Raw genomic sequence first — 16264 nt, 5'->3', positions numbered from 1 at the left:
TTGCTAGTACAGATGTATGTAGCGGTAGTCTTAAGGGCGACAATGGAACGCCGCGTCCAAGATTATTGCACTTATATAGCGACGTGCATGCACGTGTGTGGCTACTTGTACTAGTCTCGACTGATGCCGATTTATAGTGCTAGCACACTGAGATACCATGCCGCAGTTTAACATGAATACCCCACTTAGACACAGTATACTGACTCCGAGCCGACCAGTCCTTGTTTTAGCCCTTTAATGCCGAGCGCCAAACAGGGTAACAAGTACCATTTTTAACGTCTTTTGGTATGACAAGGCCGGGGATCGAACCCCGGACATTCCGCTCTCTGGGCTGACCCTCTACCACTAGACCACGGAGGCGGTTCTTGAAGTAATTAAGTACGCTGAACTAAGAAATAAGAGATCATAGATATTTGGGGATATTTTTATGAAATTGGAAGCTCAGTTTTCACTATATCCCTTAAAATATTCACGATCTCTTAGTTTTTCGTTCAGTATATCTAATGCCCCCCTTTCACTGTCCCGAATCGGAAAGTTTCGAATGATAATTCGGCAAATAATGCTAACTTACGTGGAGAATCGGTAGGAGGTACGAAGCACTTACGACAAACGTACGACGGAGTTACGAAAACTCGTGGCTAATCGGGTTGAACAGTATGAAGAATGCTAGGAATGGGTTAAAAAACATGTACGAATTACAAAATTCATGTACGGATCATGCACGAATTGTAAGAATCAGTTACGAATATGCCGAATGCATTTACGAATGCAGGACAATCGCAACGAATAAGATTCGACTAATACGACATATTTACGAGTAGTTTGCGAAAATCACCCGTTGAAATCACCCGATAATTGCACTCAAAAATGTAAAAATGTAAGCACGGTAAAGTTCTAACTCTCAGGCACAATATAGTAATAATTAAATACGTTATATATATATATAACATATATAAAGCATGGTACCATAAATATACATATATATATATGGTAACATGCTTTAATAAGTAATTTAGTCACTTTAACGTGATAGAGTATTCAAATGTAAAATGAATCTGGACAGATGTTACTTAAAGCAGTTGTAAGGAATAAGAAAATACTTCTTTTGAGAAAATCGGGGGACATTGCCCGAAGGGTATGGGTCTCCAGCTTGTTATATTCCGACTCACTTCCAGTTGAAATGAAGGATCAAGGTGACTAGGGGTACAGGTCATTTGAATCGGTGTACAAAATCACAGAAATAAAACATATAGGGAACGTGTGATGACTTAAATGATACCTCCGTTTGGACAACAAACACCCGGATCAGGGGAGTGTCGTCGCCTTCCGGGTTTTCCCGAGAGGACACGAGTAGTCACAGTCCACGAGGGGAGGTGTCATTGTGTGTGTGCGTGCTTGCGTGTTCCAATTTCCTAGACATTAATGGTCATTCGGTGTGATTAGATTCATCACAATTCCTAATGTCGCTTTGTGACATTGTGATTATTATCATTGGATTGACGAAATCAATTTCATATGGTAAAATTGTCGCTTCCGGCAGAGATGTTTGTCTCCTGACATTGGTAGTATAGATCAGTTTAAGAGGGGTCTCATTGTTCAGTAGTCCGTATTCAAGAAGTTTCATTGTGAAGACTAAAAAGAGATGCCTTTGGTGACATAACTGACGATACAGTTATTGTATTCATATGAATATAATAAACAAATCACAATTTGTGAAAGACAGCATCTTTACAAACAGATAGTTTATTTCATAATCAACCTTCTCCATGGGTGTCTACAGAGACACGAATACTACACCTAAGCACATCATTCTTATCAGTCTTGTGTAACACAGTTCACAGCTTCATCTATGTACAAGGAAATATAGTTATTGATATTGATATTGATCACTTATTGCCGTCCCTTGTTATGGTATTGAGTTAAATGCACACAACACACTCTCGTCTCAATCCTACATGTCTTCGCTGTTTAAGAATTGACTTCAATATTTTTGGCTTTTATGGCATTAACGTTAAACACATATTAAAGTCAATTCTTATCAATAAATACTTCAACAATAACAACTTCATATGCAAATCAACAATTCGAATCAGTGACCTCGTTCTGCGCAACAAGAGGATGTGGGGTAGTCTAGTGGTAAAAGCGTTCGCTCGTCACGCCGAAGACCCGGGTTAGATTCCCGACATGGTACAACGTGTGAAGCCAATTTCTGGTGTCCCCCGCCGTGATAATGCTTGAATATTGCTAAAAGCGGCGTAAAACCATACTCACTCACTCACTCACTATAATGCGATATATCTGTAATTATCAACATGTGCATCTACTTGCAGTGTCGATGCTACTTCAGCAATGTAATATGAGGATGAATATTTCGTAGTATTTGTGAATTTGTAATTTATTGATTTATTGGTTAATATGCGCAATAATGCAAAAGAAGCCCCGCTTTGTCTATTTTCAATTACAGTAAACTACGGTTATAACGAACTCAAAGTGACTACTTATTTTAGATCGTTATAACCGTAGTTCGTTATAAGCATATATACAGCATAGCTACTGCAAATAGTCGGGACCAAAAAAGTCCGTTATAAGCGTGATCGTTATAACCGTAGTTTACTTTTGGAAACAGTATTCTGTTAGTGGACGTGGCCTGTTGTGATATATGGACAAATAAACTGCCCAAATTTGCTTGGTTAATCAAATACCCCGGAGTCACTTACAGTGGATTTATTAAAATGAAGACGAAGATTTCGTCCAAGGTTTCACTGCAATCAAGACTCGTTTCAATCGTCACTCTTCGACCCTTTCCGTAACCGCCACTCGTCTTTCGATCTTACAAAGAGAAAGCGAGTGATCACGATCCTCGCGCCCTTTTCAGTTATCTGATTGTCTCGGAATGGTACGAACTGACACGAATGGGCACGATCTGGACCAGGGGAGAAGTTATTGTATATGATTTCATGGATAATGAAACATTCATTGAACATTCCTGCCGTTCCTGGTGTAACCTTAAGGCACACTATTCAGCACTGTGTATTTTGTATTTGCTATAGGTCATTTCCTTCCAACTGTGAACCTAAAGGCAGCTATCAAACGCACATTTCAAGCGCTGCTTTAATTGTCACACGAGGCTGACATTATTGTTCTATTCTGAGCGTCAAGGGGTTTTCTGACCGTAATGTCACGGACGAGATGTTCATAAACAATATATGACACTGTGACGTATATAGGTCACATGCTACTTATGGTCATGCGGTCTTTGGGTTACGGTCGATGTCTTCCTTTAGCTATCCTTTACAGGAGTGAACGAGTGAGTGAACTGGGTTAAAGGACGCTGTAATCAGTTATGTTATCAGGGGTGTCAGTTTAACGTGGGATGGAACCCATAAAAGATGCAGGGTGTGGACATTTATCGCTTTGGTGAAACAGGGGTATGTTTCTGACAGACCAAGACTCGAAATCAAGCGAATTTAAGGATCGACCCACGATTGTCCAGACTACTGGCTTGGTTAGGGGACGCAACTCTAAACTGAAAACTGTGGCGCTTATGACGACAGGACCTCCCTGCCTTGCCTAGAACAAGAACACAATTTTTTACAATTTAAACATCCCATCCCAGACTATCACATGGTCGGTCCTTGTAATGTTATGTAATATTTATTATAAGTCACCGTATAGTGGAGGTTAACCATGTGGCAGACAAGTATGATTGTCTTAACGAACGAAGTTGGTTGGTTGGTTGGTTTGTTGTTTAACGCCGCACTCAGCAATATTCCAGCCATACAACGGCGGTCTGCAAACAATCGAGTCTGGACCAGACAATCCAGCGATTAACATCATGAGCATCGATCCACGCAATTGGGATCGATGACATGCATCAACCAAGTCAGCGAGCCTGACCACCCGATCCCGTTAGTCGCCTTTTACGACAAGCATAGTCACCTTTTACGGCAAGCATGGGATGCTGAAGACCTATTCTACACCGGAATCTTCACGGGGTCTAACGAACGAAGTATTCAGTTAAGGGTAACTGAACTAATTAAGTAGTTATTGCCAGTGTTATTTACATAGCAACATGCAGGTTCTGCCATCAGTTGAGATTGGAATGTTTTTGCTGTTTGTCCATTTGTGACAAAACGCATATTAACCAATAAATTAATAAATTACATATTCACAAATATTACGAAATATTCATCCTCATATGATATTGCTGAAGTAGCATCGACAATGCAAGTAGATGCACATGTTAATAATTACAGATATATCGCATTATAGTTAGTGAGTGAGTATGGTTTTACGCCGCTTTTAGCAATATTCCAGCAATATCACGGCGGGGGACACCAGAAATGGGCTTCACACATTGTACCCATGTCGGGAATCGGACCCGGATCTTCGGCGTGACGAGTGAACGCTTTAACCACTAGGCTACCCGACCGCCCCATATCGCATTATATGTAATGTCTATAAATAATCATTCATTCAATGTTGCTGAAACACTTTTCACAAATAATTTACATCGATGGAATGTCTTATTTATCTACAATATTGTTCAAATGACTCTTCGCCCATGTAGATGAAATGAATTCTTGACATAAGGCATCCTTAAGAAAAAAACAAAGCTTAAGGCGAGACACCTTCGTATTGCTGTGGTCGATTTAAATCGACAAAATGGCCGGATGAAACGATGACGTTAAAACGAGGTCCAACTGCTTTTACATACATAACACGGATCGTGGTTGCCTTGGCAGCTTGCTTTTCCATCTCAGTGTCCTTCAGAAGACATCCGAAGATCATGGATTGGGAAGCGATTTTCAACGTTTCTTACAATTCTTTTGGCAACAAATTACAGACTTTCAGGAGCCGTGCTACATCACGGCCGTCAAAATATGACGTCACAATGTCATGTGCGGCGTAATGATCAATATCATAATTGTGCCACGACGCCAACAGAAGGTTGATAGCCGACTCGTCGTATCTGTGACAGTTGGCGTACTTGTTAGACTTGGGGTAGAGGTTGAGGTTACACTTTTTCTGGGAGCCTGGCGGAGCCATACAATACTCCTCCAAGGCACACTGCACCAGCCATCTTGTGAAGAAATGTTTGAGATGAGCCGAGTTGTGCATGATCATCATATTGATTTCCACGTGTTGCAATCGGAGCATCTTACGTACGTCGATCGCCAGGTAGTAGTACATCTCGGGGTTGGTCACCACGGCGGTTGAGTAGCTCTTGAGGGTGCCGAACATGGCGGCACCTCCTTTACGCGACAGGGCGAAGTGACCCCGGAGGTCAACGCCTTTCTTCATGAACCTCATTGGCTCCACGAAGACAAAATGGCCGAATCTGTTGAGTGCGCTCTGAAATATATAAATGTAAATTATGTTAACAGCAAACTATATTTGTAATGCTTTGTTGAAGGAGATGATTGTAGGGTATAGTCAAATATGTGCAACATAAGGGCCCGGTTGCACAAAGCGACCGCAGCGCAACGACTATCAAACGCCAATGATGATGTAGACGACAGTCGCATCACTGCGATGGAGTGTGGAACACGGCACATAATTAGTAGTGAATTGGGTTTGTTTGTTTGTTTGTTGTTTAACACAGCACTCTGCAATATTCCAGCTATATGGCGGCTGTATGGACCAGGCAATCCAGTGATTGACATCATGAGCATCTATCTACGCAATTGGGATACAATGACATGCATATCAACTATGTCAGCGAGCCTGACCACCCGATCCCGTCAGTCGCCTCTTACAACAGGCATGTAGTTGAAGATCTATTACAACACATATCTGGGCGGGCATTTCTCAATATTTAATAGCACTCAGATAGAAAAAGGTGAAACAAAACTCTAAATTAAGACTGCAATCAACAGAGAAAACAAAACTGAACGCAAGTTGAGACCGAAAGAAGAACATCACTCATTATCACTTAATGTGAAAAATCGCTAGCTTTTGAAATACGGATGTATAGTATCAGTCTATATCCGACCGACTCGGGGTCACTCGGCTTATTCCGCTGCCCTCGGGCAGCTTTGGTGTAGCGATATTGCTCAATGTAAACCGTGAAACACCAGATCCCGCCGCATATAGTCCGTCACATGCACGAAACGTTCTTAAACGGATTCTTGCTGGAGTCAATGCTGGTCGAGGTCGGAGTGTATCCGACGTTAAGTATATGTGTGGACACCATGGTAATCCGTATGTTCTGAGATTTGTAATCCGTGATATACTTTTCATATTTATTTTGACTGTTCTTTTATAACAAACTCAAAAACACTATGACTATGACTATGGTAAACGGGCGATCTGTTATCCAGCTATACGGACAATAAAACATGACGAAAATACAGTGACCTAGGTTTTACTCTTTCAGGCCAGAGTGAGGCCAGCAACATTACGATCACTCGTTAGTCCGGACCTGTTTGCCCTGAAACTCATCTTTCGAACGATCTTGTTGGAAATCCGTTTGCCCTGAAACCAACCCTATGAACGATCTGATTGGAAACTCGTTTGCCCTGAGACCATCCATCTGAACGATCTTATTGGAAACCCGTTAGTCCTGAAACCAACTTTCCGAACAATCTTTCGGAAACTCAATGTTGACCCAAAACAAAACTAGTTCGTTACCATCATTCGTCAATCCAGATATATGATAATCTGGACAACTCTACGAATATCAGTAGCGTCCGGATTAACGAGGTTTCACTGTTTATAACATCGAGCACAGCCTATCAACCAATTGGATCATATCTTTTGGATGAGTCTAAATGTCAACACAAGATCTAGAGAAAAACCACTCTCGATTATCTGCCGAAACATATTCCATAGTAACGGCCAAATAGTGATGACAATTATAAGAATTCACCAGATGTACGCGAAAATGTTAAGGATGTCCTCTTCTCCTCCTCTAAGTCAAGATTCTTCTCTGTAAACATCTGTCCATTGTAAGGTCCGTATATTATTAAAGCGCTTTCAATAAATGTGCAACTTACATCCAAGACAATGGGCCTCCAGAACTTTTCATCCTGCTTTTCCAGTATATGTTCTGGATACAGCGTCAATATGTTGGGCATCAATTCTACACTGCAGAGTTCTCTAATCTGGAGAATACAAAAAATACAAATAGTATTTTCCATAAAAAAATTCATATTTTTTTCAATGATAGCTGAGTCACCTAAGTCCACACAATCATTGTTCTTGGGCTTAAAAATGTATCTAGGGAGTGAGCATTGCTATCATCGTTCAAGCTATTCGTGAGTGAATGGTGAGTGAGTGAGTGAGTGAGTTGAGTTTAACGGCGCTTTTAACAGTATTCCAGCCATATCACGGCTTGTCAGCTTAATTGGGAGAAACGCCTGAAGGGATGCGCAGGTCTCAGACGTTTACCACTTCGGTGAAACCCACAAGCACGGGTATGGTGCTGACAAACCTAGAAACAGAATCGGGACGAACCGGGATTCGAACCCACAATCATAGGTTTCTGGCGCGCCCAGAGGACGCAACTCTGCACAGCGACCTGGGACACCTGTCTATTACTAGTCAGACTTGAACAAGGGGCGTTTACAGGTCTACTAGTCAGACGTTTCTTGGGGCGTGTACCTGTCTCCTAGTCAGACTTTAACAAGGGGCGTGTAACTGTCTACTAGTCAGACTTGAACAAAGGGCGTCTACCTGTCTACTAGTCAGACTTTAACAAGGGGCGTGTAACTGTCTACTAGTCAGATTTGAACAAAGGGCGTCTACCTGTCTACTAGTCAGACTTTAACAAGGTGTGTCTACCTGTCTACTAGTCAGACTTTAACAAGGGGCGTCTACCTGTCTACTAGTCAGACTTTAACAAGGGGCGTATACCTGTCTACTAGTCAGACGTTAACAAGGGGCGTATACCTGTCTACTAGTCAGACGTTAACAAGGGGCGTCTACATGTTCATTCAGTTAATCATGTATCGTTAGTGTTTCACCGGGATCGGTGTATTTACTACAGTTTAGCAGATTTAAATTTTAATTCCTCCTGAAATAAAGCGTCGTGGAAATGATCTTGGAGCACGTGTTCTGATACCGTGGTTCTACTTTGTGTTCGGGATTTGGGTACTCTGTATCTGACGAATAGCTGTTAAATCAATGATGTAGTGAAACAATATACATTCGCTGATTTTGGAACTTAGATACAGTAAATTACGTTTATAACGATCAAGCTTATAACGAACTGACCGATATAACGAACTTATTTTTAGTCCCGGCCATTTGTGTCTATATGCTTAAAACGAACTTCGGTTATTACGAACTAAAATTAGTGGTCCCTCTGAGTTCGCTATAACCGTAGTTTACTGTATATGTATATTATGAAATGACGCAAAATGCTACAAGTACTACAAAAAAGGTATGAAGTCTGAACCTACAATCAATGACATTAGGTCACAACAAACTGTTTATGCGTACATTGTAATATCATCATCCCTTTTTTTAAACAAAAACTACATGGTCACCCAAAATGAGTAGATTATAATATTTAGGCAGTGAAGTACACCGTTACCTATACATGGCTGATGGATGGACATAACTAATAAAATCTATTCAAGCTACATGCATAGAAGTGATAGAACGCTTAAAATATATCACCAGTTTTACATGACACTTTGATCATCAGTTGATACACCAGTTAATGGTGTGTTATGATCGATGTGCCAATTATCGAAATTATTTTTGGAAGTTATATCATCACTGATCTTTTAAGACAAATAACCAAGATTTTATAACACATCAAAATGCAATAACATAATAGCAGACAAATTGAGACAACTGGAGACTTAATGCAAGTCAGCATATTTATACTCACATAAGAGGCCTCTTGTTGCGAGAGACCGATGTCAAATATACCTATGTCTGCCTTAGGGAAGTTGAACTGAACGCTATAAATAAACCTAAGCGCTCCCCGGTAGGTGTCGCTGTTCGCCGCTGTGACGAACGCAAAATCGTCTTCTGTTTCGTGGATGTGCTTGTCCTCTTTGACTTCAACTCTTGACTGATATTTGCTGACTTTTTCAAAGAACTCCTTCCTCCGCCTTATCTTATCTGCCGCTGTGTTCAGGTCATCGTGGTCGTCTCCAAACCCCTTTTGCAATTTTGGAATTTTGACGTTTTTATGATCTCCGATTCTGTCGATCTGTTTGTGAACATCCGGGTCTCCCTTCAGCGCAGCATCGTTGAGGTTTTTTAACATGTCTTCTCCATCTTCCTCCTTTCCTTTCCACTTCATTTTCTTTACTTCTTCTTTCTTTCCATCCCCGTTTGCCTGGCCTCCGTCGAAGCTATCGTCCATCACGATGTCCATGACTTTCTGTGGCTCCACCTTCGGTTCCAATTTTGGTTCTAAGTCTTTGACCAATTTTGGCTCAATATCCGGAATCAGGTCAGGGTCATTGCTTTCCTGTCTTCTATTGTCCTCCTTTCTTTTCTCTTGCTCTCTATATTCTGCGGGCTCTTTTTTGTCGTTCCTTGTATATTTTTCGTTTCGTTTCCGTTTGTCTTCGTATTCCTCTTTTTTGTCGACATTCCTTTCATGTTCCTCTTCTCGTTGCTGTCGTTGTGCGTGCTGTCTGGGCTGCTGCTTTTTAACATCTTTGACCCATTGTTCATCTTCTACGTCTTGGGATTCGTCCTTGACATGTCGTGCTCTATCAGCATACTTGTGACCTTCACCTTTCACCCCTGTGTCGCTGTCCTTGAACTTATCTTTGTTGCGAGGGTGACGATCATAGTCATCTTTGTCTTTATCCTAAAAAAGACATGGACGTCCATCTTTAATTAATACATTCGTATAAGGCAATACAGAGGTAATATGTCTTTTGGGCGTCGTGAAAGTTTTGAAAACATACGACCAAATTTTAAATACATGTATAAAAAAACAGCACCATTAAACTTACAAAGTACTACAGCACCTGTTCTTTGATGCGATGATAGAGGGAGATGCTACAGTATGTTATACTAAACAAATAAACAAGAATACACTAGAAAATTGGATTTGACCAAACAATTACAAACTTTATCAAAACGTTATTTATTTCAAAGGGGCACGGGTGGCCCCGTCGTTGTAGGCGCCACAATTCGCTGTGCAGAGTTGCGTCCCTTGGGCACGCGAGAAACCTCTCGTCGTGGTTTCGAATCCTGGTTCGTCCCAATTATGTTTGTGTGTTTGTAAGCACCATACCCGTGCTCGTGGGTTTCACCAAAGGGGTAAACCTGTCTCATCTCCCACATTAAGCTGACACACCGTGATATAACTGGAGCACTGCTCAAGCCCAATGCACTCACTCACAAGGCTGACAACAGCCGCCTGACACTGTACAGACTAAAGCACAACTATTATACCCGTATTTAATACAGCATCATCGAAAACCATTTCTTCTTCGTTTCATAGTTAGTCACCTTAAAACATGAGTGTATACTTTCATTTTCCCGCCTCCCGTGAAGATCCGGGTTAGAATAAATCTCCAGCAACCCATGCCTGCCGTAAAAGGCGACTATGCTTGTCGTAAAAGGCGACTAAAAGCCTGACTTGGGTGATGTATGTCATCGTATCCCAAGTGCGTGGATTGATGCTCATGATGTCAATCACTGGATTGTTTGGTCCAGACTCGATTACTTACAGACCGCCGTCATATAGCCGGAATATTGCTGAGTGCGGCGTTAAACAAGAAACAAACTAGTGTCAAAAGTGGTGTTATAACGAATTTAGTGGGAATTTATCTGGTAATTGTTACTACTGAATGAAGCGCCATATAAATATAGCAAGATAGGCCAGCCAGTCAGTGACTGATCGATTTCAGCAACACTTGGAAACTACAGACTTAATCAGTACATTGCGAGTTAGAGGGGATGAGAGACACCAAGCCCCAGGTACACATAACGAAACTTACAGGTGTAAACATTTTAAAAATGTAGCCGGGATAAATGATCTGACTGTACGACTGTTGATGAACTGTACTGTAGACATTCATAATAAATCTTCCATAGGGGTTAGTCACGTTCAGTAATTTCAAACCAACCATCAAGAATTATACTCGTGATCTCATACAAAGATGGTTAGACACCCAGGTCGGAATAGTTAAACGTCATGGGCGATTGGTCATTTCTACTTGGGTTGTCAGTCAAGACATGATGAGGTCATTTTTTGACGATGTCGAATTGGCCACAGTCGATTTACCCAAGAATATCTGCTAAAACAGATTAACACAAACCTCCTTAGTGTATCCCTGGTGATGAAAGGTTCACCATCAAGCATATTTTGCTTCACAATGGCAATCGCAAGTGATTCACATTTTCAAACAGTAAACCACAAAGATCTTTTTTCCCGTGTCAGCTGGCATCTCATGCTAAGCTACTTGAAAGAAACTGGCCTGTATTATAAATTTTAAACATATATGTGAATAATTAATTGCTTGTTTATAAATTTAGTACGATGCTTTTATCATCTGACACTATCGAAGCTTCTGTCCAGGAGGATAAAGTACCGTAAAATGATTGTCCCCCTGTGTGACACGTAATCCTATCCTAATCATTGTCACTATCATCAACCAGTGTTTTAAGCCAACTCGTTGCTGTGTATGTTTAATATTGGCTAGTATTGTGCACAGCCGCCAGTGGCTAAAGTGGTGACGTCAATCCTCCTGGGGTATCATGTAGGAAACTGAGACTTCGTAAGTCCGCATGACCCCTAGCGAGGTGGCCTAGCTTTGTTTATTGATGGCTTCAGCCCGTGTTTTAAACAGTTATCAATAATATTGTTATGCCCAGATATGTTTGACAAATGTGTTTCGAAATATAACTTTGTATTCATGACTCAACTGTATATATATATATATATATATATATATATATATATATATATATATATATATATATATATATATATATATAAACTTGTTCTCGTCGCTATGATTATGCGTCAGCGTACATTGATGACGTCCAACGTTGTTCATAATATTAATCACTGGTTCGATTATTTACAGGCGGTCGTCATATATTACATCTGGCGTCAAACAACAAACACACTCAATATATATATATATATATCTTCGCTATAATTGTGCATAATATTTCTATAGATTAGCGATATTTTAAACAAAGAAATGGATGTTATGTATTCTTTGACATCCCTCCGCTCATGGCATCATAATCGTACGTACCCCCTCCGTGACGATGCAGGTTAAAATTTTTCTTCATCAACCCATGCATGTCGTAAGAGGCGACTAACGGGATCGGGTGGTCAGGCTCGCTGACCAGATTATACATGTCGTTTTATCCCAACTGTGTGGATCAATGCTCACTGGATTGTCTGGTCCAGACTCGATTATTTAACAATGAGTTCATATAGCTGGAATATTGCTGACTGCGGCGTTCAAAAACAAACAAACAAACAAACACAACAACGCACTGGATGAGATCATATTGTTTCAATATATATACTGAGTGCTTAACATTGCGATGTTAAATGGACTTGTGTGTATATAAACATTTTACTTTGACATAGGTTTGTCTTTTTCATATCCAGATGTACGCATTGTTCAGAACATGGATATTTTCCTTTGGGGATACAAATACCATGCATGGATAGATTAAGACAATATTACATTCAATCTAATCGTGTATTTGTTTGTAGCCAATATTACATTCAACCTTATACTGTATTTAATTGTTTGTTGACTAACGCCACACTATTCAGCAATATATGTCTGCGGCCTGTACATAATCGCGTCTGAACCAGACAACCCTGTGATTAGTATCATGAGCAAGGACCCACGCTGTTCAAGTCACTGAACCCTCTCTGACCACCAGCTCCATTAAGTCGACCGGCAGGGTTGCCTCAGACCAATTTTAACCCGGGCCTCTACGTAGGTTAATACTGTATAGGTAGACTCTCCGAAATATGACGCCAGGTCTCCAGACAAATGAGTTCCATTGCACATTGATATAATGATAATCGTTAACAACGCAATAGATTACGTCACGAATAATAACCAAGTCTAAATGAAAACACATATACGTAATCGCATTAAAAATAGATTCATCATTAAATCGGATGCTTATAAAACTCTCTCTCTCTTCCCCTCTCTCTCCCCCTCTCTCTCCCTCTCTCTCTGTCCTCCCCCCCCCCTCTCTCTCTGTATGTGTGTGTATAATAAATAAATAAATTATTCAATTAATTAATTAATAAAACAACGGATCTACTTACGTGAATGTTTTCAGTATCTTATAGATAGGGGTATACATCTATATATAGATATGTAGATTTATAGATATATAGATATAACGTATATATAAATGAACAAGATACAGAAAACATTCACGTGAGAAGATATGTTGATTATTTATTTATAAAATTAATAATTTAATTATTCAAAGGACATGCGATGAACGACTCCGTGATATCCATTCGACGATATTGGTGAAATATATTTATTGTGAATATTACTTACCTGCACAAGCCAAGTATAAACAATATAGGCGGCCATCAGTAGTAAGCCATAGTGTAACACTTTAGTCAGTGTCAATTTCATTGTTGTATATATCACTTCCTCAGTGAAATGGACAACACTTGTAAGATTATAGAACCTACAAACAACACTTGGTTTAAGACGCTGCGTATATGTCCATGAAGTCAACACACTCTTGTGACGTAGTATAGGAACTTGATGGCAGAGGCTAGCATGCGTGGACACAATTGATTTTTGGCAACACGTGGAGTTGAAATGAATGGCTCGTGTACATTTCGTTATTGACATGTACAAGACTGACATCAATGTCGATGTCGCAAAGCTGCCACGTTCACCGACACACTATCAAGGAAGGCACATCACCAAACTCACATAAATAGTTAATTAATACGTGGTCTGTAATGTCAGAATGACAGATAGTCATCATGCAGCTTAAAGCGTCATGCGATGGTTTTGGCAGATATGAATTTTTATTCATGTGTTCATTTGAACATAAACATTGCCTGTATAGTGCGTTGTTATACTATCGTTGCTGCAAACATTCTTCACGTGGTTCTTTTGCAGTAATGTTAACGGTATGTATGGCGTACACAAAGAGGCGCACGTAAAAGGGAAGAATTATCGTTGGAAAACTGTATATATATATATTACATTTCATATAAAACACCAGACTTTTGCTTAAATTTTCTGTCAGTTTCATATTTTAAAATATGCTGATTTAAAAAAAAGTGTTGTGAAGTTAATTGCATGTTTTTGTTATTATTTTATGATGGTGTAAATAACGAGGTTCTTGTGCCACGTGAAATATTATCAATCTAACACAATATTCAGTGATGTAATCTTACATTGAAATGCAACACCTGATTTTATCTTCATATTTATGATGAAATGGTTCCAAAATATATGCAAACTAAGCCAGGTGCGATATATGAAATTAATAACGAAATTCCATTTTTTTCTTTATGGTCAGCAAGACCATTAGTTGTTTCCCTTGGCTACCCACAATCCCTTATATACGCCATATTGGATGCTTTTGGAAACAGTACACAAACTCGCCAAGCATGAAGTTGAAGCGGTTTCTTTTGCGCTATTATCCTCCAGGTACAAAAGTTATGAATTGGGTCGTGGCGAGTAGTTTATATATGTTGACGATGCATCATAAAGTCAGTTAATCAAGCACGATCGTTTTAATAACGACTAATTTCATAGACCGGCGCGCACATGTCGGCTTGATTGATAAAACGAACAGTGTTTGTGTCATGACGTGTTTCATATTTTACTCATTGTGGCTAATGAGGAGAAAAAGGGAATTTCAATTCACAAGGCCGTATGAGAAATATGTGAATTATGTCTAATATCTTCTTTATTCAACCCGTACTTTTATTATATCACCATGGCAAACAGAAAATGTTGTAAATCCGTTGCTATGGTAACGATAACCTCTTGTTGTGTCTTGGCAATTGTGTTTATAGCGTTGAATGTAAATATAAAAATGTTTTAATCAGTATATCAAGTAAAAAACAAAATTACTATTTCTTAAGAAATGAAATTTTTGACAGGTCATTTTGGCAGGTGGATCTGAACCATTTTAGCTGAGGATTAATTAGATTCTATCTCAAAAACATATTATATACGTTTTATTAGTCAAACTTTTGTTCATTTGCATGAGAAGGAAGACACTAGTTTTTGAATTATGTGCAAAATTCACTGAAGATTCATGTCAAGGAAATATAAGAATTTACCAGAAAAGCCTTGCCGAAATGGGTGCTGGCTAAATCTGGCAATAACGGCACTGCATCTGGCAAAAAGGCTACTATGTGTCGGGCGAACACAGCACCTCTATTTTTAATAACGATAAGAACAATTTTTTATTACTATATATATCCGCTCCAGATTTGATTATTTATAGGCCGTTGTCATACAGCTTGAATATTGTTGAGTGTGCTCAACAACAAACAAACAAGACCTGTGAAGATCTGGGGTAGAATAAGTCTTCATCAACCCATGCTTGTCGTAAAAAGCGACTATGCTTGTCGTAAGAGGCGACTTACCAGGGTTAGAAACTAACATTTTTTGTCCACTAGTCCTTATAATGATAACATATAGCAAAACCCTTAAAATGGGCCAATTTCTACTAGTCCTCAGGATACCTTTTATATACTATTGGGCAGTTTGGTAAGGACTACAGGACTAGTGCAAGTTTCTAACGCTGCTTACAGGATCTGGTGGTCAGGTTCTCTGACTTGGTTTGATGAGTGTCATCCTATACCTTGATGCTCCTGATGTCAGTCACTGGATTGTCTGGTCCAGACCCGATTATTTACAGACCGCCGTCATATGGCTGTAATATTGCTGAGTGAGGCGTTAAACAACAAACAAACACATTTACGTTCATCATGGTTATTACTCTTCAGGTATCATACTGGAGTATGAACAAGGTGGGAACCTGAAGACCAAGTCCATCGATCTCCTGGACCTGAAACAACAGTAAGTGCCACTCTGCTGACATTGGGAACGACCATAGGTGAAGTGTTGATGAAGGAGGCACTTCCGGTGCTTTATGTTTAATTTTCATGTGCATCATCTCCATTGTCTAGTGCAGTAGTGGATAGAGCTTCTACCCAGACAATGGATCGTGGGTGGTTCATACCAAAAAACTTTCAAAGATTGTAATAACTTCCTTTTTCAATCTGTCTGAAGCTAATTTTTATGTTTCTAACTTCTTCTTTGAAGACATAAGGTTTAGGATCCTGATGATCTCAGCA

The 16264-nt window shown here is 39.8% G+C and overlaps 2 protein-coding genes across 2 annotated transcripts in view; one reads left to right on the top strand and one right to left on the bottom strand.

Annotated features, from left to right (window-relative positions):
• Positions 1 to 4409: 4409 nt before the first annotated feature.
• Positions 4410 to 13679, bottom strand: LOC139447594 (trichohyalin-like). The gene is made up of 4 exons (XM_071229000.1): positions 13482 to 13679; positions 8843 to 9781; positions 6999 to 7106; positions 4410 to 5355 (listed from the first exon to the last, which is right to left on the bottom strand). Exons 1-4 carry the CDS (start codon positions 13560 to 13562, stop codon positions 4819 to 4821), a joined length of 1665 nt encoding a protein of 554 aa, XP_071085101.1. The 5' UTR covers positions 13563 to 13679; the 3' UTR covers positions 4410 to 4818.
• Positions 13680 to 14530: 851 nt separating this feature from the next.
• LOC139447360 (dynein assembly factor with WD repeat domains 1-like) overlaps positions 14531 to 16264 on the top strand; it is a 28133-nt gene continuing 26399 nt past the window's right edge. The window contains exons 1-2 of the mRNA XM_071228670.1: positions 14531 to 14600; positions 15914 to 15986. Of these exons, the coding sequence (XP_071084771.1) occupies positions 14561 to 14600; positions 15914 to 15986 (113 nt within the window). The 5' untranslated portion in view covers positions 14531 to 14560. The remainder of the gene's footprint in view (positions 14601 to 15913; positions 15987 to 16264) is intronic.

Source organism: Haliotis cracherodii, unplaced genomic scaffold (assembly GCF_022045235.1).
Source record: "Haliotis cracherodii isolate W230 unplaced genomic scaffold, xgHalCrac1.p SCAF_7, whole genome shotgun sequence".
Classification (NCBI taxonomy): Eukaryota; Metazoa; Mollusca; class Gastropoda; order Lepetellida; family Haliotidae; genus Haliotis; species Haliotis cracherodii.
This window is presented reverse-complemented; position numbering and strand designations above follow the sequence as displayed.

Excerpts from the sequence above, each read along its gene's own strand:
- LOC139447594 (XM_071229000.1), bottom strand. The coding sequence starts at position 13,562 with ATGAAATTGACACTGACTAAAGTGTTACACTATGGCTTACTACTGATG. Across the intron at positions 9,782-13,481 it reads TTTATACTTGGCTTGTGCAG|GATAAAGACAAAGATGACTA; the intron begins GTAAGTAATATT and ends TGTCTTTTTTAG. Across the intron at positions 7,107-8,842 it reads CGCAACAAGAGGCCTCTTAT|ATTAGAGAACTCTGCAGTGT; the intron begins GTGAGTATAAAT and ends TGTATTCTCCAG.